This window comes from Camelus bactrianus, chromosome 12 (assembly GCF_048773025.1).
Source record: "Camelus bactrianus isolate YW-2024 breed Bactrian camel chromosome 12, ASM4877302v1, whole genome shotgun sequence".
Taxonomy (NCBI): Eukaryota; Metazoa; Chordata; class Mammalia; order Artiodactyla; family Camelidae; genus Camelus; species Camelus bactrianus.
In genome coordinates this window covers 34,613,786-34,640,652 of record NC_133550.1, presented here as the reverse complement: position 1 = coordinate 34,640,652, position 26,867 = coordinate 34,613,786, and the positions used below count along the sequence as shown (strand labels likewise).

Sequence of the window (26,867 nt, the reverse complement as noted above, 5' to 3'; positions counted from 1 at the left end):
ATTCTATCAGAATTTTTAAAGAACAGTCTAAAATTTTAATTGACTTCTTCTCTCCTTCAAAATATCTGACAATCTTTTAAGCAATATAGGAAGGAAGAACCAAACTGGCAAGATGTGGGATGTGAAAATGGTTCTATGGGCATGAGAAAACTGCTCCTATTATGTTAGCAAGTTTCGAGTCCTTTACAAAAAGAAGAACTGGCTTGTTAATACCAGTTTGGCTTAGTCATGTAATTTTTTTAAAAGTTATTTTGCAGTTATGTATTGGCTTTTTCGCTGGCATCAACATGGGAATCAGAGTCACATGAATTGATGTTTGCACTAATTTTTTTTTTTTTTTTTTTTTTTTTTTTTGGTCCTTGTCCTCTTTGACACCTACCTAATAAGGTATACAAACGATATGGAACTCGTAGCAAAGACTCCAATCATTACAAGGGGGAAAATCGTGCCCCTTCTCTGACTTGAAGTACTTTCTTTCTTTAAATTATGTAAGACCACTATTTTACATTATTATGGTGCTTGGTATGAGGCAGTGAACTTCTTTGGTAATAAACATGCCAGGCACTCATTGTTGGCCCTTGGCAACATTGTGAAGTAAAGTTAATGTCCCTTGATCCTTCATTGTGGGTGGTCTCTTCAGCTTGGCAGCCAGGGCCTTCCATGAGCATGCTACCTCTACATACAGACTCAAGTCTGCATTCTCTGGCCAAGTCCCTCAAGTTCCAGATCTTTCTGAGCCCTTTCCCTTTCTCATCTCTCAGAGACTTCTAGCTACCATAAGACACTCACACTTGAGCATTAGAAAAAAAAAGAATGATGTTGTTCCCAAGTAAACATTTTCATTGTCATTCAGAGATTTTCTGAAGTTATGAGTAATATGGGAATTCAGGTAGCTAGAGGGGGAAATACTTCTTCAGGTGCTTTTCAAATTCCATCCCAGAGAAGGTCATCTTTGCTAAATGGATGTAAGCCTCCTGCCCTTGTTACTCAATGAAACTTGCTTACTAATAGCTCACAAAGTTCCCCTGAGAATGATTAGTAAGCATTATTCCAAAGCTTCAGCAAAAACATTGAGGGAGAATGCCTAACACAATTGGATTTAAATTAGCAGTAGGAAAAGAAGTCACATTGCCTCATGTGCTAGCCAATATTTCTGCTAAATTGTTTTTTTTTTTTTAATTAAAAAGTGCTCACACAAACAGGGAAAAAAGAGGAATCCACACAGAAATATAGAATATGAGAGCTGGAAGGGACTTTCAATATCAGCTAGGCCAATTTACTAATCCAGAGAAAAAAACTGAGGCTACCAAGTCAAGTTACCCAAGATCATGGAGCTAGTGGTAGATCTCATTTCTCAATTACAGCCTCTCATAGCATTGCAGTCCTTTCCCTTTCATAGCATAAGACTATGCTACACTTTTGCATCTGCTTATGCTATTATTTGCTTAATGCCTGTCTCCCCCACTAGACTATTGCCATCATGATTACAGGAACCCTGTCTAATTTTGCTTGCCATTTGCCTCAACAGTCAGGCACACAGTTAGAACTCAAATATTTGTTGAATGAGTGTCAGTAAATATAGAGTCAGCTATCAATGAAGATAGAATCTACTATTTTAGTCTTTTGAATAATTGTCAAGTCATTATTCACACATTATGGGGATGTGCTGCTTAAATTAATCAATGAAATATTCTATTCTACTATAGTAAAATATAAACTTTGAAATCTCACTGGCTTAAAGCAAAAAGGCTTACTTCTTTTTTTTTTTTTTTAATGGAGGTACCAGGGATTGAACCCGGGACCTCATGCATGCTACATATGTGCTCTATAGCTGAGCTATACCCACCCCATTGGTTTACATCTTATTCATTTAAACTCTGTATGCGATAGACAGCCTATCTCCACCTTGTAGCTACTCCATCTGGAACATGCAGCCTCCAAGGTCACTTTGGCAGGGGAGGAGCAAGATAGGGGGCAGCACACCAGCTTGTAAGGGCCTCAGCCCAGAGTGGCACATGGCACTTCCCCCTATAGTCCTGTGGCCAGAATTGATCATATGGCCCCATCCCAATGGCAAAAGAAGTTGAGAAAGTTTTAGGGAGAACCAGCTGTCTCTCCTTGCCATTGTATGGGTTAATTATAATAATAAAAATCACTAGTTTTTATTGAGCACTTACTTTTGCCAGGCTAAGACCTAAGTACTTTATTACATTCACTGCTTCATTGAATCCTCATTAAAGATAAATGAACTGCAGACACTCTCATTACAGTTTCCAAATGAGAAAACCAAGGGATGACTTAATTTGCTCAAGGTCACAATTGCTAAGTGAGATCAGGGATTTGACCCACTGTGTCAAGCACTAAAGCCTGTGCTCTTAGCCACTCTCACTTAATCCCACCTCTGTGATTCATCAGAGCAAGATTTTTAAAAACAGATTAGTTTTTAATAATACAAATAGAGGAGAAGAAAGAATTACAAAAACCATCTGTGTGATTATAAGGAACCTCAACTTAGCTACTCAGTTCAAGAAGCATCTATTGTTAATGTTACCAATAGTGGAGAAAACTGAGATCACGTGCATCCTGATGGGACACACTTAGGACACGTGTGTAGCATTTCTGCCCAAAGCACGTGCTTTGAATCTAATTGTGAGGAAACAGAATTGAGTGACAGTCTATAAAACAAGTGGCCTTCAAAAATGTCAATGTTATGAAGGACAAAAAAAGGCCAAAGAACTCCTCCAGATTTAAAGGGAAACCTCACTAAAATGGAGTCAGGAGACCAGGAGCAGGAGGTCTCACTCAGGTACCACTCCATGTCAATACAAATCCCAACAGGAAGAGACACACCTTGCATCTCCAGCAGGAAGTGACACATCTTCGCTACCACTAGCAGAAAGATTTTCTCCTTTCCTGGCAAGAGCTCAGCCAATGAGAGACAGTCACAACTGAGCCAGTGAAAGGGCACTACACTTCAGACTCCCAGTTTCCTCCAGTGAACATTTTGTTTATAACAGCCCCTCTCAACTTCCCCATCCCCTCTATAAGAGTTTCCTCTTCTTTTCTTTACCTAACTTGCATGTGGTTTGCCACAGTTGCCTGTCCCCAATTGTAATTCTTTCTCCACCTGAGTAAACCCATTTTACTGGTAAAAGAAATGACTATTTTATTGTTTAAGGTTAACCAGGAACTAAAGAGAACAACCACAAAGTGCAATGTGTGGTCTTGAATTGGATCCTGGAAGAGGGGGTCAAAATTGCTAAAAAGACCTTTTGGGGTCAATTGGTAAAATTCAAATATAAACAATATATTAGGTGAATATTATAACAATAATAAATTACCCAAATTTGACAATTACACCGTGGCTATTGAAAAGGATAAAAAATCAGCTTTCCACCTGTGTGCTTCCCTGTGAGTCTCCTTTCCTTCTCACTACTTCATTTCTGACACTTCTGGTCACCAAGAGATTTTTTTCCCACACCAAGCAATTCTATGTGACACCAGCTGAGTGTCCAGCAATTTAACTCAATTCTGAAGTTATTTACCTGGAGAAAGCATCAAATTCCACAGGATAAGGGCTCAGTCCCACAAGACCGCCGCCCACTCCATGACCCAACATACTCACTTTAGACACCAGTTGCAAATCCTGATTATCACAAGTGCTTCTGACCAATTGGCTATAGGTGGGGAGGTCTAATAACCCCCTCCTTGGGTTTAATTAATTTGCTAGAGTGGCTCACAGAACTCAGGAAAACACGTTTACTAGTTTATTAAAGGATATGATTTTTTAATTTTTAGTTTTATTTTTATGTTATTTATTTATTTTTTAGGAGGGAGGTAGTTAGGTTTGTTTGTTTGTTTGTTTGTTTATATTTAGAGGAGGTACTGAGGATTGAACCCAGGACCTTGTATATGCTAAGCATGTGCTTTACCACTTGAGCCAACCCCCCGCACCCCCATTAAAGGATATGATAATGGATACAGATGGACAGCCAAATGAAGAGCATAAACAAGGTCTGGGAGGATCCTGAGCCCAGGAACTTCTGGCCCAATGGAGTTAGGGTGTGTCACCCTCCTAGTGTAGATGTGTTCACCAACCAGGAAGCTCACCAAACCCCATACTACTGGGTTTTTGCGGAGGCTTCCTCGAGTAGGCATGATCAAATATTAACTTCATTTCTAACTCCTCTCCTATCCCTGAGGATGGAGGGTGGGGCTGAAAATTCCAGGCTTCTAATAGTGGCTTAGTCTTTCTGGTGACCAGCTCCCATCCAGTAGCCATTCAAGAGCCCACCCGGTGTCACCTCAATAAAACAAAAAAGATATGCCTTGTGTCTTGTCACTTAGGAATTTACAAAGGTTTCAGGGGCTCTGTGTCAGGAATTGGGGGCAGAGATCAACAGATGTTTTCTGTTGTCTCAGTTTTTTAAGAGAATGTCTGGTTTTAGGACATATATATTGAACTATTTAAACATAAAGGAGCATGATGTCTGTTGGTTCATTAAAAATGTATGTATAAGTAAAATGTAGATATCAAGATAAGCAAATGATTAACAATTGCTGAATCTGTACTATTCATGCAACTCTTTAAAGTTTGAAATTATTTTAAAATAGAAAGTTTTTTAAATGAAGCATTTATTGGTTGGTGCCAGGCACGGCTCTAGACAAAGGAAAGTATTTTTTTTGGTAAGGATATGTACAAAATATTACCAATATAATTCATTGTTGATGAGACTGACTGGCAGAATGCAAGGTTTGCCTTTCTTTACCATAAAGGCTTTTGATTTACTAGGTTTGGTTTTCATAGGAAAGATATGGTTTCTCCCTCCTTGGAAATTTTGAAGGAGGGAGAAAAAATGAAGTTTCTGAGTAGGGTAGTTAGACAGAGATACAAATTTTATGACTGTTAGCCTTATGGTAATATAAAACTTGAGAAGAAATGGAAATCCCACTTGAAACAAAGGCATTCTGGCAATAGAAATCTAAGGCTCTGGAGCGGTTGAGAATTAGAAAAAAACGCCCCTTCCATTCAAATCCGTTCTGCCTCAAAGCATTAGCACTAAGTAAATGACTCAACAAAGACTGCAGATGCTGGTGGCTTCTCATTCTCCCCTAAAGCGTGGGAGCATGTAAGCCGCCTGATAAAACCTATGAAAACAAACAAACAATAGCATTTCCAAAGCTCCTTTTAACCAAGATCACAAGTTTCTGAGTCACTAAGAATCACTTCTAAGGACATTTCCATAGAAGACCTTTGACTGGGAGAGTGAATTTGTGTTTGAAAGGGACACAAATGGGTTATAAATCAGAATATTGCAAAAGCAGAGATTAGCTGTGAGAAAACAAAATCACTTACATACTAGGAAAAATACTAATTGGAGCAGAAGCATTTTCCATTCCCCATGGATTTATTGTATCCAGCTAGCCATCATCAATTTTGAAAGAGGATTAAAAGCTAACTTTCAAATTTCTCTTCTTCTGTTGGCATGCGTATGACTAATACAAGAAATAAGGAATAAATAATTTCATATAGGCAAGGTGTTCAGAACAATGGCAGTCACATAATACATTCCCAACTAATGATAGCTTATTTTTTAAAAGAGATAAAAATACTAGTTGAGCAGTGTTGAGATTGAGTAGTTCCATTTAAAATTGTCTGGGAACAAGCCCATTGCAAAGTGTCCTAGGGACCAAGAACTTCATCCAAAGCTGGAGAAATTCTGCCCTAGAGAGTCATGAACTTGGGAGTATGGCAGCCCTTGGCTCAAATCAATCTAACTAGAGGCAATTTTAATGCTTTGGCTCTCAAATCTGACCCTTCCGATTTTACCGGGGGAACCTAGATCTTCAGACATAAAACACAACTGGCTCTTTTGACATTTGCCCAGGATAGAACAAAGGTGAAGAAGGTCAACTCCAGAAGGACAATGTTTGGGTTTGGCCCCACCACTTCCCAGATTCATGGCCTTGAGAATCTGTGCCTTGATATCCTTCATTGCATAATGGAGTTAATGACAGTATTCAACAGAGGGTGAGGTTATTGGAAGAATTAAATGAGCTAAACACATGGAAAGTGCTTAGAACAGTGTCCATCTAGAACATTACAGGTCATCAACAAATTCTAACAAGCATTGTTATAGCTTACTTCTGCAGTGGCAATAAATGCTTACGTTTTGTCCCGGACTGTTTTAACTCTTCAGTTTTAAAACTTAAAATCCCACATCCTTGTAAACTGACTGTACTTCAATTAAAATAAAATAAAATAATAAAATAATTTTCAAAAAAATCCTGGGAAACCCTTCAGAGGCCCAAGTAAACAGGACAGCTGGTCACCCTATGTACGCCAGACTAGCTTTACCAATTAACTTTGGAAGGACTACTACAAAAATCATGTTCTATGTTAGCAGTCTGTTGGTTCAAGATAGTTCTGAAGAGCATGTTGTAAGACTGCCTTTCCAATGTCCCTCCTCTCTGTGGCTTTTCCTGATTCATTCCAGGCCCCTCACCCCACTTCCATGCTTAACTAAGCTCCTCAAACTCTTTTCCATGTCTATTTCTCATGCATAAGTATCTGGGCGACTTCCTCATCACCTCCCCTTGAGACTATTAAGGCCCAAGGGCCAGAAGTGTTGTCCTGTTTCTGCACATGCTCAGTCAAAACTGGTGGGTTGAATGGAATTTTGCTTTCCTGGATTTGAATGGGAGGGTCAGGATTAATTTGCCTCTGCATGGTGTATCTGTAAAGGTGAGGCTTTTTCTCCAGTAGTTAGTGCTACATGACCTTGGCCAAGTTACTTAACCCCTCTGTACTATATAATAAATAATCTCAGTGATGTTGTCATTTTACTATTACTAATATTAGGCATAGAAAAAATTGAATTTGGAAAATGGCAGAGCTGGAACTTCAACCCAAGGAATCTGTCTTCAACTTTAAGAGTCTGAGCCCTCAAACCGTTTTTCTTGATTTCTTAAATTGAGAAAAAAGAAAGCAAAGACAGATGACAAGACATACAGGAGGAAATATAATACATATATGAGTTTGCCTCAAAGAATGAGTGAAGATACCCGAAAGCAAGGTCAATTTACAGATTCAATGTTGATTCTAGATTTTACTGCATTTGTTTTCTGAAAATCTTGATCATTTTTAAAGTGTAATAAAAATGGGGAAGGTATCACTTCTTTAATAGTTTCCTGTGTAAGGGAAGCAAAAATTCAATTCAGAGACCTGCTTTTCCCACCCGCTACCAGATATTCATAAAGACATATTAAATAAGATTTGATTTTCTACCAAAACCAAATTGGGAATTGTAGAGACAGGACAAAAGAAAAAAATTCTTTGAGACTGTTCTTTCTATCATAATTTTTTAAATATCCCAGTATATACTTATTTTCATGCTGAGTTAAGTATGTCTTTAGTATAATTAATCATTTCTTTTCCTTGTGTAGCTTTTTGTAATTAATTTGAACAATATGTGTCTCTAGGTTTCGAGTAAACAAATATAGTCTACTTCATTTACTGACAGCAATAAAGTACTCACTGATAATGTTCCTAAGAAAATGGAACAGTAAATATGATTTCAACACATTAGTTAAAAACAAAAGAAAACAAACAAACAAAACAGCAAGGGGAAAAAACCCACATCCTACTTGCACACCCTACATTCTTCTAACAGGTATGACGCTGGTTTGTTTGCTAGTATTAGCTTCTTTTTTCACAAATGTACTTCGTTTGTAGAAGCCCTTCTCTTTGTGTTACCACAGTAATTTGTGTTTTTCAAAGAACTGGCCTGTTTCCATGTAAATTTTAAATTATCAACACAGAGTTGTTCATTATATCTTGATTGCTATTGGTTTTAGAAATCAGCTTTATCAAAGTATAGTTTACATAGTAAAATTCACCATTTTTAAGTGCACGATGAGTTTTGACAAGTGTATACAGTTATGTAACCATCACCATAATCACAATTTACAACATTTCCACCCCTCCCCCAAAATTTTCCTTGTACTCCTTTGCAGCTAATCCCTTCTCCCAGTTCTCAACCCTAGACAACTATTGATCTGCTCTCTGACACCATTGTTTCACCTGTTCTGGATTTTCATATAAATTGAATCTTACAGTATGTAGTCTTTTGTGTCTGGATTCTTTCACTTAACATAACACTTTTGAGATTTATCCATGTTGAATGGGTGTGTATCAATAATTTGTTCCTTTTTCTCCTGAGTAAAATTGTATGGCTATATGACAATTTGTTTATTCATTCATGAGTTGATAGAAGTTTGGGTTATTTCCAATTTAAGGCTATTATGAATAAAGCTGGAATGATCATTTTCATACAAGTGTTTGTGTGAACATGTTATTTGTTTTCATTTCTCTTGGGCAGATATCTAGGAGTAGAATGGCTGGGTCATAATGGTAGGTATGCATATTCAACTTTATAAAAAATTAACAGACTATTTTCCAAATGGCTATACCATTTTATATTTCCATCAGCAATGTAGGAAAGTTCTAATTGCTTCAGATCCTTGCTAACACTTGGTAATTATCAATCTGTTTAATTATAGCCATTCTGGTGTATGTGTAGATATAGCTCATTGTGGTTTTTAATTTGCATTTCCTTAATGATATTAAGCATCTTTTCAGGTGTTTATCATATATATATATTTTTTTTTTTAGTGAGATATTTGTTCAAATATTTTGTCCCCTTTTTAAACTTGAGTTTTAGTCTTATTGAGTTCTAGAGGTTTTTGTTTTTTTTGTTTTTTTTGTTTTTTTTTTTTTTTATGGACCAAAGTCCTTTATCAGAAATAAGTTTTTCGTAAGTCGCAGTTTGCGGCTTGGCTTTAATTTTCTTCACAGGACTGTTTGAAGGGCCAAGGTTTAAATTTTGATAAAGTTTAACTTATCAGTTCTTATTCATTTAGGCTTTGTGTGTTTTGTGTTCTATTTTAGAAATTTTAGCTTAGCACAAAAGCATAAAATTTTTATCTTATGCTTTCTTCTTGAAGTTTTATAGTTTTACTGCTACTATAAATCTTTGAATCATTTCAAGTAAAATTTTATATGTTATAAGGTAAACATCAGAGTTCATTTTTTCCCCCATCTAGATATCAAATTATTCCAGCTTTATTTTTTTTTAAAACAATCAACATACACATGTAAATCTATTTTTGGACTCTATTCTGTTCCATTGATTTATATGTCTATTCTTATGCCAATATCACACTATGATATTGATTACTATAGCTTTATGCTAAGTCTCCAACATTGTTCTTTCTTCTTTTGAAAAATTGTTTTCATTTAGATTTTTTGGACTTTTATATAAATTTTATAATAAGTTTATCAATTTCTACAGATCATGTGCTGACATTTTGATTAACATTGTCTAGAATCTATGATAAAATTTGAGAGGATTTTACATCTTAACATTGAGTCTTCTAACCCATAACTATTGTATAACTCTCCACTGATTTGGGTTCTCTTTAATTTCTCTCAACAATACTTTCAGTATTCAAGTCTTACACATTTATCCCTAAGTATTTTATGTTTTTAAAATGCTATTTTACAATGGGATCCAATTAAACTTGTAAGCTTTTGCACAGCAAAGGAAACCATCAACAAAACAAAAAGGCAACCTACAGAATGAGAGAAAATATTTGCAAATGATGCAACAGACAGGGTTTAATTTCCAGAATATACAAACAGCTCATACAACTCAATAACAACAACAAAAAATAACCCAACCAAAAATGGGCAGGAGATCTAAACAGACATTTGTCCAGCGAAGACATACAAATGTCCAATAGGCACATGAAAGATGCTCAATATGCTAATTATCAGAGAAATGCAAATCAAAACTACAATGAGGTATCACCTCACACTGGTAAGAATGGCTATCAGTAAAAAGTCCACAAAAGATAAATGCTGGAGAAGGTGTGGAGAAAAGGAACTCTTCCACACTCTTGGTGGAAATGTAATTTGGTGCAGCCACTGTGGAAAAAAAAGTATAGAGATTCCTTTAAAAACTAAAAACAGAGTTACCATATTATCCAGCAATTCTACTCCTGGGCATATATCCTAAGAAAACTCTAATTTGAAAAGATACATGCACCTCAGTGTTCATAGCAGCATTATTTACAATAGTCAAGATATGGAAAAAACCTAAATGTCCATCGACAGATAATTGGGTAAAGAAGTTGTGATACGTATATACACATATACACAATGGAATAATACTCAGCCATAAAAAAGAATGAAATAATGCCATTTGCAGCAACATGGATGGACCTAGAGATTATCATACTAAGTGAAGTAAGTCAGACAGAGAAAGACAAATATTATATGATATCATTTATGTGTGAAGTCTAAAAAAATGACACAAATGAACTTATTTACAAAGCAGAGATAGACTCACAGACATAGAAAACAAACTTACGGTTTCCAGGGGGGAAAGGAGTGGGGGAGGGATAAATTAGGAGTTTGAGATTAGTAGATGCAAACTACTATATATAAAAGAGATTTAAAAAAAAGATAAACAACAAGGTCCTACTATATTTAATATCTTGTAATAAACCATAATGGAAAGACTCTGAAAAAGAATATATGTATATATACATATATAACTGAATCACAATGCTGTACACTAGAAACTAACACAACATTGTAAATCAACTATACTTCAATTTTTAAAATGCTATTATGAATAATACTGTTTTTAAATTTTAATGTCCAACTATTTCTTGATACAGTTGATTTTTGTATAGAATCTTATATTCTGCAAACTTGCGAAATTTATTTACTAGTACTAGCAGCTTTTTTGGTGGATTTCTTAGGATTGTATAAATAGCTAATTATATCATCTTCAAATTAAAAACAATTTTACTTCTTCCTTTTCAGGCTGTATACTTTTCATTCTTCTTTCTTGCCTTATTACCTTGGTTAGGACCTCCAGTACAGTATTAAATAGAGCTATACACTGGAAATGGGTACATTTTATTGAATGTAAATTATTATATATGTTAAAGTAACTAAACAAGGAGACTATTATACTGAGGTGGCTCTAATGACTTGGTAGCTTACATAAGCAAACCAAAACCTAAGCCAGAATACATTGAGAATGCGCTTATATCCCAGAAGTTAAGATTTAAGACCGACCAATCACGAACAGCCAACTAGGTCTTCCCAAATAAAGCAACTGCTTAAGTTATAACCAGATAATTTCCTTGCTTTGCTTTATTGTCTGCTCTACAAGAACCTTTCTTCTAGCTTCTGTCAGCAGAGTGCTCCTATTTTGTAACCAGTTTTGGTTTGGTGTTGCCTGATTCAAATTGATATTTGCTCAAATAAATTCTTGTAAATTTTGATGTGCTTCAGTTTATCTTTTAATGTTTCTTAATAACACTAATTTTTTAATTGAACTGAATGGAATACAAAAGTAAAAAGTTAAACAGGCCCTTTTTTGGTGTGATGGGCATTGAATCATAGGTGCAAAAGAATTGGATTGAGCTGAAAAAATAATAAAAGAAATGGAAACAATGATAGCCAAAATTAAGAAAGAAGTTATTGGGAAGTGTGAAAATGACTGAAAAAAATAAAAGCGAAAATACTGAAGGTTTTCAAAAGTATAATGGTGGAACAGGAAGCATAATGTGAAAAATATTAAGGTAATATTTAACTTGTGAAAAACTTTAGGAAATGTATGAAGAAGCTCTCTGTAATGGGGATAGAGCAATAAATAAGGAGAAATTATTTTAAAAATGGTTAAAAAACCAATTTCTTATTCATACAGGTCAGTTATTATGGTTTTAGAAACTTGTCAATATCTTCTTGGTTTTTTTTTAAATATTGTTTCTACAATTTAATCTCTAAGTGTGTATCTCCCAATATTTAGCTTAATGTATAAAGTAAATTCTGACTTTTGGTTTCTAAACCACACTGGCACATGACTCCCCCAACCCCTTTCTGGTAATATATTTCTAGTCTACAACATGTGGAAGCAAAAATAAATAGAACTTCCTTGAACTATGAACTAAGACCAATAGCAATCCTAGTTGCTATATTACAGGTCCCAACTTCTAATTACTTAACAATACATTTTCTTTTTTATGTTTAATAAACCAGGTTTTGCTGTATAGAGACAGAAATAAAAGGGCAAATAAGCCCTTTCTTGCTTTTCCTTTTTATAACTCTAAAAACACCTGATAATCATTTGCTTTTTTTAATCAGTTACTCAGTTTTCAAAAGTAAAAAAAAAAAAATCGTTTAAAGATAAAATTGCTTGCCAAGTGTATTTTCTTCTCATTTTCTCCTAATTATCAAAAAAACCACAACTTTTTGAAGCCCCATTTAAATCACCCCTATTTCCTTCTCTGTGACATTATACCAAGTGAAGAGGGAGAAAACCAACACTTGTTCAATATGAGAAAACAAACCAATAGGTAACCATTATTCAAATCCCCATAGCTAGGACACAGTGAAGGATTTCCCAAGCTCATGCTCACACGCTACTCTCTGCTGCTTCACAAGGCTTTCAGTGTTTAACCTTTCTAATTCATTTTCAATTCTACTGACCCTCAGACTTTTTCTGCTAGATTTTAACCTCTGTCAACTTAACTTTTTTTTTTCTTCTTTTAATGGAGGTACTGGGGATTGAACCCAGGACCTCATGCATGCTAAGCAGGCACTCTATTGCTGAGCTGCACCCACCTAAACTCTTTAAAAGAGCTAAGCTCTTCTAGAATCTGAACACTAGACTTGGGAATAGAGTTAATTCTGTTAAAAAATATAACTTTTAAAGGCCACAAACAGCCAGTTTTTAAAGGTAGACTTAAAGGTTTTCGTTTTTCTTTTGTTTCGTCAACATCTAAGAGGGTTTATTCTATTAAGACTAAGTGTGAATGAAATATTTGTACCTGTTTCCACAGTAACTTTTATTCCTAATTGTGAAAAATGTCTTCATTTTTCAGGTCAGGTAAGGAAACTATATTAAACATGTTATATGATAAAATGCCAGCCTATAATTTAAAAGAGGTTATAAAATAGAGAAGACATAAATATATGTATTGAGTTCTTATTTGGAGTTATTGCATGATTCAGTTCTTGAATTTCTATTTGATTTTTCTTCAAATCTGTCTTGCCCACAACCTCTCCTATTAACAAAAATAATAATTTCCGATTCTCTGCTGAGATTTTCAATCTTGTGCTTTATCTCCTTAAACACTATCAAATATAATTATTTTAAAGCCTGTGGCTGACAACCCCAATGTCAGAACTCTGGCATGACTAAGTCTATTTTCTGTTGTTACTACTGGTTCTCCTTCAAGTAGCCTAATCTCTTTATGTGCCTAATGATTTTGCTGGTAAGCATTGTATTTGAAACATAGAAGTAACCTGAGGCCATGGTGTTATCTTCTACCCAAAAGTGCCTCAGAGCATTAGCAACTGGGATTTCCTAAATCCAATTTCAAGGATTAAAACGATAGCCTCAAAACCAGGCTAAAATTCCTAGCAGGGCAATTCTACTTCTCGCTTTGACTTGATCCTAGTGAAGGGGCTTGCAAGTTCCCAACCCAAAACTAGAGGGAAAATTTAGATGCTCCCCCTGCCAAGAGCAAGCCACTCTGGATGTTTAATGGCATCAGAAGAGATAGAAACAAGTGGGCATCCTGAGTAGGCGCCCGATTTTGTACATACTCAATCGATGTCCCTGAAATAGTAATTTGACATTTAAAGTACTGAAAAGTGAGTTCTGAGTACAGGAAAGGTGGAATAAAGATCACTTCTTCAGTGTCCTCAAGCAACCAATATAATCCTGAAATTAATTGGAACTCTCCCTCCGAAGAAATTCTGGGTCCCAACCTGTCTTTCACTGGCTGCTGAGTGGTTCACTTCCTCACGCGTTCCAGTCTTTACACAAACGCTGCCATCTTAATGTGGCATGGCTGATGACCCTATTTAAAAGGGGAACCTCTCCCTTTCCTGTTTCTCCTTACCCTACTTAGCTTTCTTTTTTTTCATAAACTACTCATTGTCCACTGTGCTGTGTAATTTACTTTATTGATCATGCCCATACTTATTATGTCTCCCCTGAAGAAATGCTGCAAAGACAGGAATCTTTGCTTTGTCCACTGATAAATCCTAGCATCCAGAATAGCATCTATTTGAAGCAGCCACTCTGAGACCTTCATGGATACAACAGGGAGTGTCTCAGAGGTCTCACCTCTCACTTCTAACCCACTGTTTATCAAACATTTTTTCCCAACTACTTACAGCCCTGTCCTTGAGGACCAACAGCTTCTGGGAGGAACAACTCTCAGAAATAAACACAATCTGAAACACACTAGGTGTTTACTAGCAAGTGTGCAAAGAAAATGTGTCTACATTTGAGTAGAATTTCTACACAGATATTTTTCAGTGATTGGAATGCAGGAAAGGGCAGACATTTCAGACACACCTGAAGTCTTTTTACTCATGAAGTTTCTTGTTAAAGAATCACTGAGGTGCATGATTTCTATACACACTGCTCCACATTTACAAAGCCAACAGCGCATCCAAGTATCTGGTGACCTGTACTCACGTGACATGTTTGGGGAACAGGAGGTAAATAAAGGATCTTGCTGAAAACCAGCCAATCGAACAAACAAGAAACCCAAACCATTTCCTGTACCTCTGTACGTTTGTGGTAATATTTCAGATTTAGAAATCGTAGGTTGTTGTTCCTGGATCCTGCCTGTCTGACCCACCCTTAGTTTGGCCATACACCTCACAATAAGGATGGTCTTAGAGATTTCTAATGTATTCTAAACCTCATGGGCTACCACACCCTGCATCTGTCTCCACAATAGAGATGATTTTGCCCAGAAGCGGATTACCTCTCCTTCAGAATACTTCTGGATAGTTCTAGATTAGGCTTGTTCCTTGAGTAACAGCCCTCCCTACTGAATGAGTCATTCTCTTTTTGGATAGTCCTCGCTCATCTCTTTCAGGAGACTTTGAGTTTGGTTTTACTCTTCTTGCTATTTCATCCAATGGGGACAACACCATCTTTCCCCTTTCTAAGTTCCTGGAGACTCTCACTTGGACCTCTCCTGATAGCGATCCTCTCAAACCCATGCACAGTAGCACCCAGTACTGTAAATCTGACAACTGAATCTTAACTTACTCTTTTACAGAAACCATGGGAATTCACACCATGAATGCACAAGGAAAATAATCGAGCTCTTTGGTTTCTCATCAAACAAAATAAGATGACTTACCAAATATATTTAAAAACAGGTGGGTCTGCTTTTCTATTTTTCCAAAGTAGCATGCCAAGAAACACGAATCTAGAGAGTTCATATGTGACCTACAGTGTTATCTGATGGCAAAATTATTCCCATTTGAGTGGAAGGCTTCAAACAAGAAATAACATTAGGAAATGATTGGAGGCCAAGATGAGGACAGAACTGGTTTTCTAAACAACATACATCTTTATTATTGTTATATTTCTTTATTTCTGTGATAAATTTACATAATTATATTTAAATAATGCAGGAATTTTAATGGAATGAAAAGTGTAATTTTATAACACTAGAGTTTATATAATTAGAGTTTTCATTGTGGAAAGTAAAATTGTTTCCTTAGAGTTTTCTGTTTTGGAATGCCACTTGCTTTGTTAGATAACCTTCTTGTAATCCCTGTTCCTTTTGTCTGTTGCTTTTTTACTATGTTATTTGAAACACATAAAGGATATGTATGTTTTCATTTAAATGAAATGAACACCTGTAAACCCATCTCTTAAACCAAAAATTAAAACATTTTATTTATTTGTTTATTTTTATTAAAGTACAATTACAATGTGTCAATTTCTGGTGTACAGCACAATGTCCCAGTCTTGTATGTACATACATATATTTTTTTCCATATAAAACATTTAAAATAAATTATGTGCTACTCCTTAGACCATCTCCCTGCTTCCCAAGAGTATTCACTGCCCAGTACTTTGTGTTTATTATTCACTTGGTTTGCACACATACACACACCATAGAAAGATAGATAGATGGATAGAAAGAAAAGCTGATTAAAAATACATTGTTTAATTGTTCATTTTTGAACCCTATAAAAATCCTGCCATATTTTAAGTGATTTTCTGAGTTGTACTTTTTCCACTGAACTTTGTGTTCAAGATTCTTCCAGGTTACTGCATTTAGCTGTAGTTTATTCATTTTCACTCTTCCATTACTTGAACATACTACAACCGATTTATTCATTCTCTTCTCAGTGTGTGTATATGTATATGTATGTATCTATGCATTTATCTAGCCTTATGTGTGTATGTACATAACACATATATATAGATACAGGGAGAGAGAGGGAGGAGTTGTTTGCAGATCTTTTCCATTATGGCTGCTAACATCACCTGTCCACATATATCCTGGCATTCATGTACAAACGTATCTCTTGTGTGTACTCCTGAGAATGGATTTGTGGGCTGAGCTTTACTGATAAGTAGTTATTTTCCTAAATGGTTGTCCCAATTTTGACTTCTACGAGTAATGTGAAGAATTGCCACTGATTCACATCTCCATTTAGTTGGTATTGTCAGACTTACTAATTTTTGTTAATCTCAACCACAGCATTAAAAGCAGAGGCAAACCAACAGATAAACAAGATTATACTGTATAGCACAGGGAAATATATACAAGATCTTGTGGTAGCTCACAGCAAAAAAAGAATGCGACAGTGGATGTATGTATGTTCATGTATAACTGAAAAATTGTGCTCTACAGTGGAATTTGACACAACATTGTAAAATGACTATTACTCAGTAAAATAAAGTTAAAAAAAAAAAACAGAGGCAAACCTTCTGTCAAAGTTAATGGGTTTGTTGTTTCCAAATGGAAAGTTCTGCAACATCCGGCCATGAGAAATTGATTGTCCATATGGCAACTCCTGATTATTCCCACTTCACCAGTTTGGAAGCAGTGTCATAGTTCCTGCTACTCTTCCCTGTGGTAATTAAGCTTATTTATTTATTTATTATTAGTTTTTTTATTTTATTTTATTTTATTTTATTTTATTTTATTTTATTTTATTTTAATGGAGGTACTGGGGATTGAACCCAGGACCTCATGCATGCTAAGCATGTGCTCTACCACTTAGCTCTACCCTCCCTCCCCCCAGTTTCTCTTATTGGCAGCCATCTTATTTGGTATACAGCATAACGTAAACCATTTAATACTTCAAAGTGATCTCAGCTATATCCATTCAGGGCATTAGACTCTCATGAGATTTTGTTAACACATGCACTTTTTTTCTTCCTTTATTTTCAAATAGATTCTTTTTTAAAAACCCACAATAAAAATTTGATATGGAAAAGCAGTAATGAGAATGCTTTTCTTGTGTGTGTTTTTAAAAATGTTTTTCTTAGTAAAAATCAACCTAATTTTAGAAATTAAAACTATCTAAATCTTTTTTTGTCCTCCCTTTAGCATGTTGGTATCTGCCAATGTTTTCTAGAGATGACATCTGAAAAGCTGAACTGAGAATGAGGAGATCCCAATTCTAAACCTAACACTCACTCACTGAGTGTCCTCTGATATCCTGGGCAACAGTGTCCTCACCAGCAAAATGCGGATAACATTTGCCCCACCAGCCTCATGGACTATTAATGTGAGGGTTAAATGATACAGTGCACTCATATATTCATCCAACCTCCACTGAAGTCCTATGTTGGATTATAGTGTTTTACCACCTGCTTTGAGAAAGCAAAAGACATGTGAGAATTGCTCCCCCCATCCCCCACCTCCCAGGTATATTATTTAATATATATATCTATATATTTTTTTTTTTCGGAGCTCAGAGTATCCCCTTCCCTTTCTGTCCCACTTTGCTTATCAGTTCCCTACCAGTCAACTTCTGTAAGTGTGGGCTATTGCTTCTGCATAATGAAAGACATTATTGCCTTGCTAATCAATTTTGTTAAAACATAGGAAATTGCCACTCACAAAGTGCTAGGGAAAAAAATCCCTAGCCAAAAGGACCTGGAGATGAAGCCGAATCAATGACAAGCCTGTCTTCTTAGTGAACTAGAGAGAGAAAACAGGCATGATGACCCCAGTAAGAGGAGAGAGGAGTCATTTTTCTTCCCTTTCCCAGGCCAGTGAAAGGTTTAGGTTTGGAAACTTCTGAGGCCAGAAGGGCTGAAGTGAGAGGCATGCTTGCTCTTCAGGTTCAAGATAAAGATGTATAAACATTTCACTATGGGCTAGCTCAGCTCTCCCTGCCTAGAATGCAGTCAGGTACATCAGTAGGTTGTCAGGACGTAGCTGTTTTAGGACTAGAGAGAGCATCTGTCATGGTTCTGAACACAAGACTAACAAACCACCACCCCTTCAGCACTTCCACGGAAACCAGGAGAATAAACCTGTTGTCTCCTGCATTGCTGTGGGGCTGGGTGGTTTTTCACTAGTCATGTGTCAGAGGAATTTCCTTTGTTGATATGAACACCAGTGGAAACTGTTTCAGTAATTACAGTAATACACAGAGCCTATGGAGAATATTTATGCAACCTAGTTATTGGGAAGGGGCACCAGATATGGCAAGAAAGACCTGGGTTTGAGTCCTGGCTCTGCCACTTGCCAGCTAGACTGCAGGTCCCAGGTGTGGTAAAATAGGAGCAGTTTTGGTGATGAATAGCTAAGGTAGGGTATGCTTGCTACTCTTTTCCTGTGCTATCTCAGTGAAACCTCTCAGGAGCCCTTTGACATAAAGCCATTATCCAATTTTCATTCTCATTCTCATTCTCAGTCTTACTCCATAGATAAGGAAGCAAAGTCTGGTTGAATGGTTAAAAGCCTTTGGTTGGAGTCAGGTAGAACTGGTTTGAAAACCTTCACGTCTATCACTCACTGGCTCTGTGAGCTTAAGTAAATCACTTCACTTCCCTGAGCCTCTGTTACTTCATCTGTAATGCAGGGATAATTATAAAGCAGGACCTAACATTTTCAACATTTATTAAATATTCGGACTGTCCAAAGTACATGATGAGTTCACTCAGATTTTCACAATAACTCTATGTGGTAAGTAAAATCGTTATCCACACTTTATGGAGGAAACTGGGAGGTTAAATTACTTGTCCAAGTTTACACAAATAGGTGATAGAGCCACAGCTGGAACTCAGGGATAGTAATAGTACCTCAGGGCATTAATGTGAGGGTTAAATAATCTATTATGATAACAGATGTAGAGGTAAATATATGACAAGACTAGCACTAAGGATGGGAGGAGATGTAAATGGGAACATACTGTGATAAGGCTCATATTATACATGACGTGGTTTAATAGTAACTCAAGGTAGACTTGATAAATTAAGAATGCATATTATAACCCCTGGAGAAACCACTAAAAATAAATTATAGAAGTGTATCATATCATGAAATTATAAAACATTAATAGAGGAAATATAACAAAATAATAAAATACTTCTTTAATCCAAAATAAAGCAGGGAAGGAAGAACAAAGGAGTAAAAAATAAATAGAACAGCAGGGAGGGTATAGCTCAATGGTAGAGTGCATGCTTAGCTCCTAGGTTTAATCCCCAGTACCTCCATTAAAAAATAAAACAAATAAATAAACCTAATTACCTCCCCCTTAAAAAAAAACCACAAAAATTAAAAAATAAATTAAAAGAATAAATAGAAAACAAATGGCAAGATGGTAGACTTAAGCCTAACTATATCAGTAATTACTAAATTGGACTAAACATCAAAAAGGCAGACATCATCAAACTAGGTAAAAAGCAATACCCAACTACATGCCATTTTAAAAAGACATATTTCATTTAATTTTTATCGTATACTTTATTTTTAAAATTATTATTATTATTATTTTTAATGGAGGTACTAGGGATTGAACTCAGGACCTCATGCATGCTAAGTATGAGCTTTAACAACGAGCTGAACCTACCCCCTCAAAGAGGCATACTTTAAATATAAAGTATATACACAGAAAAATTGGACATGTTGAAAGTAAAAAGAATAAAAAATCTAGTGTGGTTAATATCAAAGTAGACTTCAGGGATTACTAGAAAGGATTTCCAGAGAGAGAAACAGAAATATTCTAATGATAAAAGGCTCAATTCATCAGGAACACTTAACAGTCCTGAATGAGTATACATGTAATAAAAGAACTTCAAAATACATGAAAGCAAAAATTGACAATTAAATGGAGAAATAGACAAATCCACAATTATAGTTTGACATTCCTCTTTCTAATCTCTGTAATCTTTGTAACTGATAGAAAATGCAGAGAAAAAATCAGTAAGGATATGGAATAACATTATCAGCCAACTTGATCTAATTGACATTTATCCAACACTGCATACAATAACTGCAAAATACCATCCTTTCAAGTGCAAATAGAACAGTCATCATGATAGGCCCTATGATGGGCCACAAAACAAGTCTCAATACATTTTGAAGAATAATCTAGTGCAAGTAATTATTAAAATGAGGGAAAGTGTTAGCTCTGTCTCATAATCTATGGTTCTATGAATTCTATTCAGACATAAGAAGTTTTCTAGCACCTTCTTCCCAGTCTAGCAATATTATTATTAGGTTTTTATTAGGTTGCTTGTTAGGTTTTCCAAGATCTTACTAAGATTAAGACCCAGTTCTTTAATCTCCTGAAGAATTGAATTATTTAAATAGAAACTGCAAAGAATGAGAAGAGCACGAACTTAGTCTCCCCTTTCCTGGGCTCTGAAGCTCTCTATTCTCAGAAAATTGCAGTTTTCCACCTGAAGTTTGGCACTATATGATTTAGACTCCAGCACATCTGTTGCTTATGATTTTCTAAAAAAAAACTCAGTTGCCACTGAGGACAATGAACTTCTGCAAAAGAGAATCTGTCAATTAGAGATGTTCTCTTTAGAGCCCTAGTTACTCAGCTCAGTTCTAGAGCTAAGGGAAACTTTGTCTACCCCCAAAAAGGTGTCTGTGTGTTTGTGTTCAGTACAAATGTCTCAAGAAGCAGTACTTGGATAAGAAGGCTTTGAAAATACAATATAGCTCCTAAACTAGGTTCTGTTGGCCTTATTGGGTGGATTTGCTTGAAAATGTTGTGCTAATGGCATTTTCTTGGGGGGAAAGCTCACAGCTTTCCTTCATCAGTTTCTCAAGGAATAGGAGCCTTAACCTCTAGAATGCTAAAAGGACAGTGTATCATTTTTTTTTAAGTCACTGAAAGCATTTTCATGTCTTAGCTTTACAAAAGACTCAAAACTGCATTTCTGTTTTCTCATGTGTAATATAGAATTGTGCCCCAAACATCTATGTGCTCATTGATTTCACTCAACTTTTTTTCAGTCTGTTTATTTACATCTTGTGGAATAAAACTCCGGGGACACCAGCTGGGAAAATGCTGGCTTAGAAAATTGACTTGTTTTTCCATTCATTTCAAATACATCCCAAGCCTGTACTACTGTAAGAATCCACTGGGTCTGTGGAGACTGCCATCAGGACTGAGGACTCCGGTCTAATGGAACCTAATGTGCAGACACAGGGTTCCAGCATGACGGTTGAGAGCATGTGCATGAAGTCAGTTGGGCCCAAATCTGGACCCAGCTCAGCCCATCTCTCAGTAGCAATTGGATCTTAGAAAAAAGCCATGAAATGTCTTTGAGCCTCAGTTTAGATCCCTCATCTGTGAAATGGAGCTAAGCAGGTAATTACTATTATACTTGACTTTTTTAGATTCTTTTTGGAAAATAAAAATTTTTTTTGGCTTAATGTGTGATTCGATCTGGATCCTCCCTCCTTCCGCTCTAACTTTGCTTCTTGGCCCCCAAGTTCATTTTGCTCCAGATCACTGGCTTTCTTTTCTGTACCTTGAGTAAACCAAACTTATTTCTATCTAAGGCTCTTGGCATCTGTTATTTCCTCTACCAGGAGGTGCTTCACTGGATTGCTACTTTTCTTTTGCTCATGCTTTCTTTTCTTTTCTTTTTTAAAATTTAATTTTAAAAAAATGAATTATAGTTGATTTACAATGTTGTGTTAGTTTCACGTTTACAGCAAAGAGATTCAGATATATAAATATATTATTTTTCAGATTCCTTTCCATTATGGGTTATTACAAGATATTGAATATAGTTCCCCAAGTCCTTGTTTATCTGCTCACTCTTTCTTATCCTTGGATTTAGCTCACACACATTCCCTTAGCATTTTCGTGACCATCCACTACTGTATATACTCACTATCACCTTTCTGTTACTGTTTTCTCAGTACTTACTGTTATTTAATACTTGTCTAGTTTTCTTTAAAAAAATTTTTTCTCATCTGAACTTGTTGAAGGCTGTGGTCCCTGGACTCAGGACAGTGTCCAGCAGGGGAAAGAGCTCAGTAATATATATTTGTTGAATAAATGAACAAAATGAAATAAAGTGGTGTGAAAAGGGTGTAGACAAGGCGATGGGACATATTAAAAACTCATCAACATTAGCAGTTTGGTTTTATATACTCTTGTTATTTATGGAGTCAGATGCACTACGAGGTTGGCCTATACTCTTGTTATTTATAACATCTACATTTCAGAAGAGGAGATTCGTGTTTACATTTGCATAACAAACTTGGTCAAGAAAGTAATTGGTCTAGAACAATAGTCCCATATCAGAGGTGAGCCCAGATTCCAACAATGCAAAACAGAATTTCTCTTTCCCCACCCACAAGGTTTACCAAAAATTCTTAAGTGGTTTTCCCCCTGGCTAAATGTGACATCTATTAAAATGACAGAAGGTTACAGTTACTTAAGGGTGATGCAGACACGACCTTTGGAAGGGAAAGTTATTTCCACCTGGAGTTTACGCGGATACTGGATTGGCCTCTGATGGATAGGTAAGATAAAATGAGTAAACAGACGGATGGACTGGGAGGGATGCGTGTAGGTGGCGGGGGGGGGGGGGGGGGGTTACCCCGCAATTTCCGTCAGAGCCACCAAAAACCATCCCAAATAAACCTTCAAGCTAAGTAAGAGAACTGGACCTGCTTTGCAAATACAGCAGCTTTAACCACGTCCAATCAGATCCCACCCATATGCCTCTCCTAACCATTTTGGGGCTGTTAACTGGATCTAGGTGTAGAGAGAAGACCATAGCCTGGACTCCATTTCCTCTTCTTAAATGAATGGTGGTAAATAAGGTTAAGGCTGGAATCAAGAGCCTCAAATGCCAGGGCAAGAGCCTGCACCATTAAGATCTCTAGGGCGATCAGTAAATGACCTCATGAGTAATGTGGTTAGAGAGGAAAGAGACCAATGTGAGGAGGCCAGAGAGAAGGCTGTTAATTGTCCAGGCAAAAAAGGCAACATGGGCTCCAGAATCACAGGAGAATTAATACGAACAATTTTAAAGAAAAGAAAAAAGAAAGATGGGACAAGAGTCATACAGGTCAGAGGAGTCCAGTAGAGCTGTGCGGACCCGAGGCGCAGCAGCATGTTGCTCGAGGGTTTCAAGGGGTTTGTTCTAATGCTTTTGGCCCATAGGATACAAATATTCTGTACCTCTTCAAAATAGTAGCCCCTTGTGTCTACTGGCCATATCATGAAATAGAAATAATGAAGGCACTGTATCTTTTAAAAAAAATCCCCTTTTGTAGCACTTCCTTAAAAACAGCCACTTAATGCAACTCTGCCAGTGAGTTCTTGACAGTTCTTTCTTAACGATTCTGATGTTAATGAAACAACTTGCTAAAGGGTTGAAGTGTCTTCCTGGTAAGTGTTTAGCTTATGTTTTTCAAAATTCCTTGTAGTAACTGTTAATTTTCTTCTTTGGCCTAATGAGTGTTTCTCACTGATGGCCTATTCTGATACTAAAAATTAAGCAATTAAAGTGATCAATAATGTTTTCAAGCTTTTTCCTTCCCTTTGGGTTTGCTACTTTCAAGAGTCATGATGGTTTGGGGGATATTTTAGTCAAAGTGAGTAGTTCCATGTAAGTATCTAATTCAAAGTACTACACTCAGGTTATTTTGATATTATTTGATGATAACTCAAGTTATTTACTTTGGTACTTATGAGTTGAGGCATAATTAATTGAATGTTATTGACATGGCCTTTTAAAAATACATATACTGATAATATCCATTAGGGACCATAGCCCAAACAGTGATTTATGGATTATTTTTCTGCTAAATTGTTTAACACCTCCCACACTGGGAAGCTGGGTTTTGTTTTTTTTTTTTTCCCCTAGCTTTACTGAGATAATTGACACGTAACATTGTATAAGCTTAGACTATACAACATGAGCATTTGGCATATATCTATATTGGGAAATAATTGCCACAGTAAAATTAGTTAACATACCCATCACCTCACATTGTTACCTTTTGTTATGGTTTTTCTTCTCATATTCTCTTTTAAACGACATAGTAATTTCAAAGAATAGAATTTTGATGTTTGACATTATATTGATGTGTTATGGCTATGGTATAATAACAGCATTAGATTATATCACCTTATTGTATTATTCAGTGTTAAAGAGTAAGTTCATTGTGTTTGCAGGATAAATGCTAAAAACTTGTATAAACAGAGCTGGTTGATGTGTTTAATGAAATGATAAGGCATGTTGGACCCAACCTACGTTCTTTCTTGTTATGTGGATTTGTTTGTTTTTTGTGTAGTTTTATAGAACAAAGTTATAAAGTTAAAAAAAAATTTAATGTGGGTCAGTATGATAATTGTTATTTAAAACAAAATCTAAATGACTTACAGAGATAAAGTAGGTAACGTAAAATTATAGACTGGGGCTCTTAACCTAGGATTTTAGAATGTCTACGTGTGGGTTTCAGAAAGTACATTTTATTTGTAATGTATTTTATTTTTTTGTTTTTGTTTGTTTTTGTTTTGGGAGGAGGTAATTAGATTTATTTATTTACTTATTTTTTAATGGAGGTACTGGGTATTGAACCCAGGACCTCATGCATGTTTACCATGCACTCTACCACTGAGCTCTACCCTCCCCCTATGTAATGTAAATTCACATTTCATGAGAGAAAAGGCATATTTTTCACTAGATTCTCAGAAGTCTATATGACACCAGAAAGGTTTAAAAAAAAAAATCACACACAGACATAAAAATCACTGTTATAAATAGAGAGCCATGCTAAAGTTAAAAGAGTTTGATTTCCAGTATTTTAAAAGAATTTTGAAATACTTAAATATACTCAAATTATTTCTGTATTTTCATATAAGTTGTTTACATAATTAACTATTTAGTTATTTTAACATTTAAAAAATTTTATAATGAAAGAAAAGCAAAAATAAATCCTTGTAGGAATTTCTTTAGAAAGAAAATTTGTACTTGTCAAAGAGAATTCAGATGGTACTTTTAGTTTATATAAGGTATATCCCAGAAAATATTTTAAGGAAGGTTCTTTTAATTTAGAGGCAAATCAAATAGAGACACTATTTAATTTTGTTTTTTAAATATTAATCTTTTCCAGAAGTGCCAGTTTATTAATGAAGCATGGTAAGTCGGCATTTAAAAATCTTCTTTACTCTTCCTCTATTTTGAAAATAAAATATATAGATTAGATTAATAAGGGTATGAAATGGTTTGCAAAACAGTTCAATTTTAGATCTTGGAGACATGCTTTTGAAATTAAGAGCGTTTCATCTTTAACTAATAATGCAAATTCTGTTTGATTAAAGATATTTCCTTGATCCCTTTTTCCAAATCAGTCTCCTGCTCTACAGCTCCTTGCTAAAAATTTATAAAATGTTAAATACTATACTATAGAAAGAGTACCATGCTCTAAATATTATAGAGCAATGGATCTCAACCAGGGTTGATGTCCCCCAGGGTATATCTGGCTATGTCTGAGACATTTGTGGTTGCCACAACTGTGGGAGGGCTACTGGCATCTAGTGGGCAGAGGCCAGGGATACTGTTAAGCAACCTACAGTGCACAGGACAGGACCCCCCACAACAGAGACTTAGTCAACCTAAAATGTCAGTAGTGCTGTGGTTGAGAAACTCCTTTATATCAGGAAAATTAAGTTCAACTGGTAATTTCCTAACTCTAGAGTTTGGTCTTTGTTCCAGCAGGCTTGTGTTGAACAAGACAAGCTGGGTCAAGCATTTGAAGATGCTTTTGAAGTATTGAGGCAAAATTCAACTGGAGATCTTCAGTACTCTCCAGGTAAAGATGCCAGTCCCCTTCTTCCACTGGTACATCAAAGGTCTTATTGGTCACAGTCATACACATGTGAGAATAATGACCTGAACAGAGAAGACCATTTTTACCCAATGCGACTAGGATTAATTCTAATGAAGGCAAACAGCATCCAGGGTTATCTATCCTAAATAAAAATTTTTAGGTTTAGTATTTTATATTTTATATTTTTATTATTACTGAAGTATAATTGATTTACACCATTATAGTAGTTTCAGGTGTACAGGATAGTGATTCAGTATTTTTTCAGATTATACTCCACTATATGTTATTACAAGATAATGGGTATAATTCTCTGTGCTTTACTATATACTATATAATAACTCTGTGAGTTATCCTTGTTGCCTATCTATTTTATACATAGTAGTTTGTATCTGTTAATCCTATGCCACTAATTCATCCCTCCCTGCTCCCCTCTTGCCTTTTGGTAACCACAAGTTTGTTTTCTGTATCTGTATCTGTTTCTATTTTGCTTGTGTTATTTTTTAGATTCCACATAAGTGATATCATTACAGTACTTGTCTTTTTCTGTCTGACTTATTTCACTAAGCATAATATTTTCTAGGTACATCCATGTTGCTGTAAATGGCATTATTTCATTTTTTTGTGGCTAAGTAGTATTCATATATATATGTATATATATATACCACATCTTCTTTATC

The 26,867-nt window shown here is 35.7% G+C and overlaps 1 protein-coding gene across 12 annotated transcripts in view; it reads left to right on the top strand.

The window, feature by feature from the left end:
- SPIC (Spi-C transcription factor) overlaps positions 1-26,867 on the top strand; it is a 55,724-nt gene that overhangs the window by 16,876 nt on the left and 11,981 nt on the right. The window contains exons 1-5 of one of the 12 annotated variants that reach the window (XM_074375218.1): positions 9,329-15,271; positions 16,881-16,989; positions 17,467-23,743; positions 25,474-25,499; positions 26,076-26,172. In XM_074375218.1, coding sequence (XP_074231319.1) covers positions 25,497-25,499; positions 26,076-26,172 — 100 coding nt within the window. In that variant the 5' untranslated portion in view covers positions 9,329-15,271; positions 16,881-16,989; positions 17,467-23,743; positions 25,474-25,496. The other 11 variants (XM_074375219.1, XM_074375221.1, XM_074375220.1 and 8 more) reach the window with 11 other exon arrangements.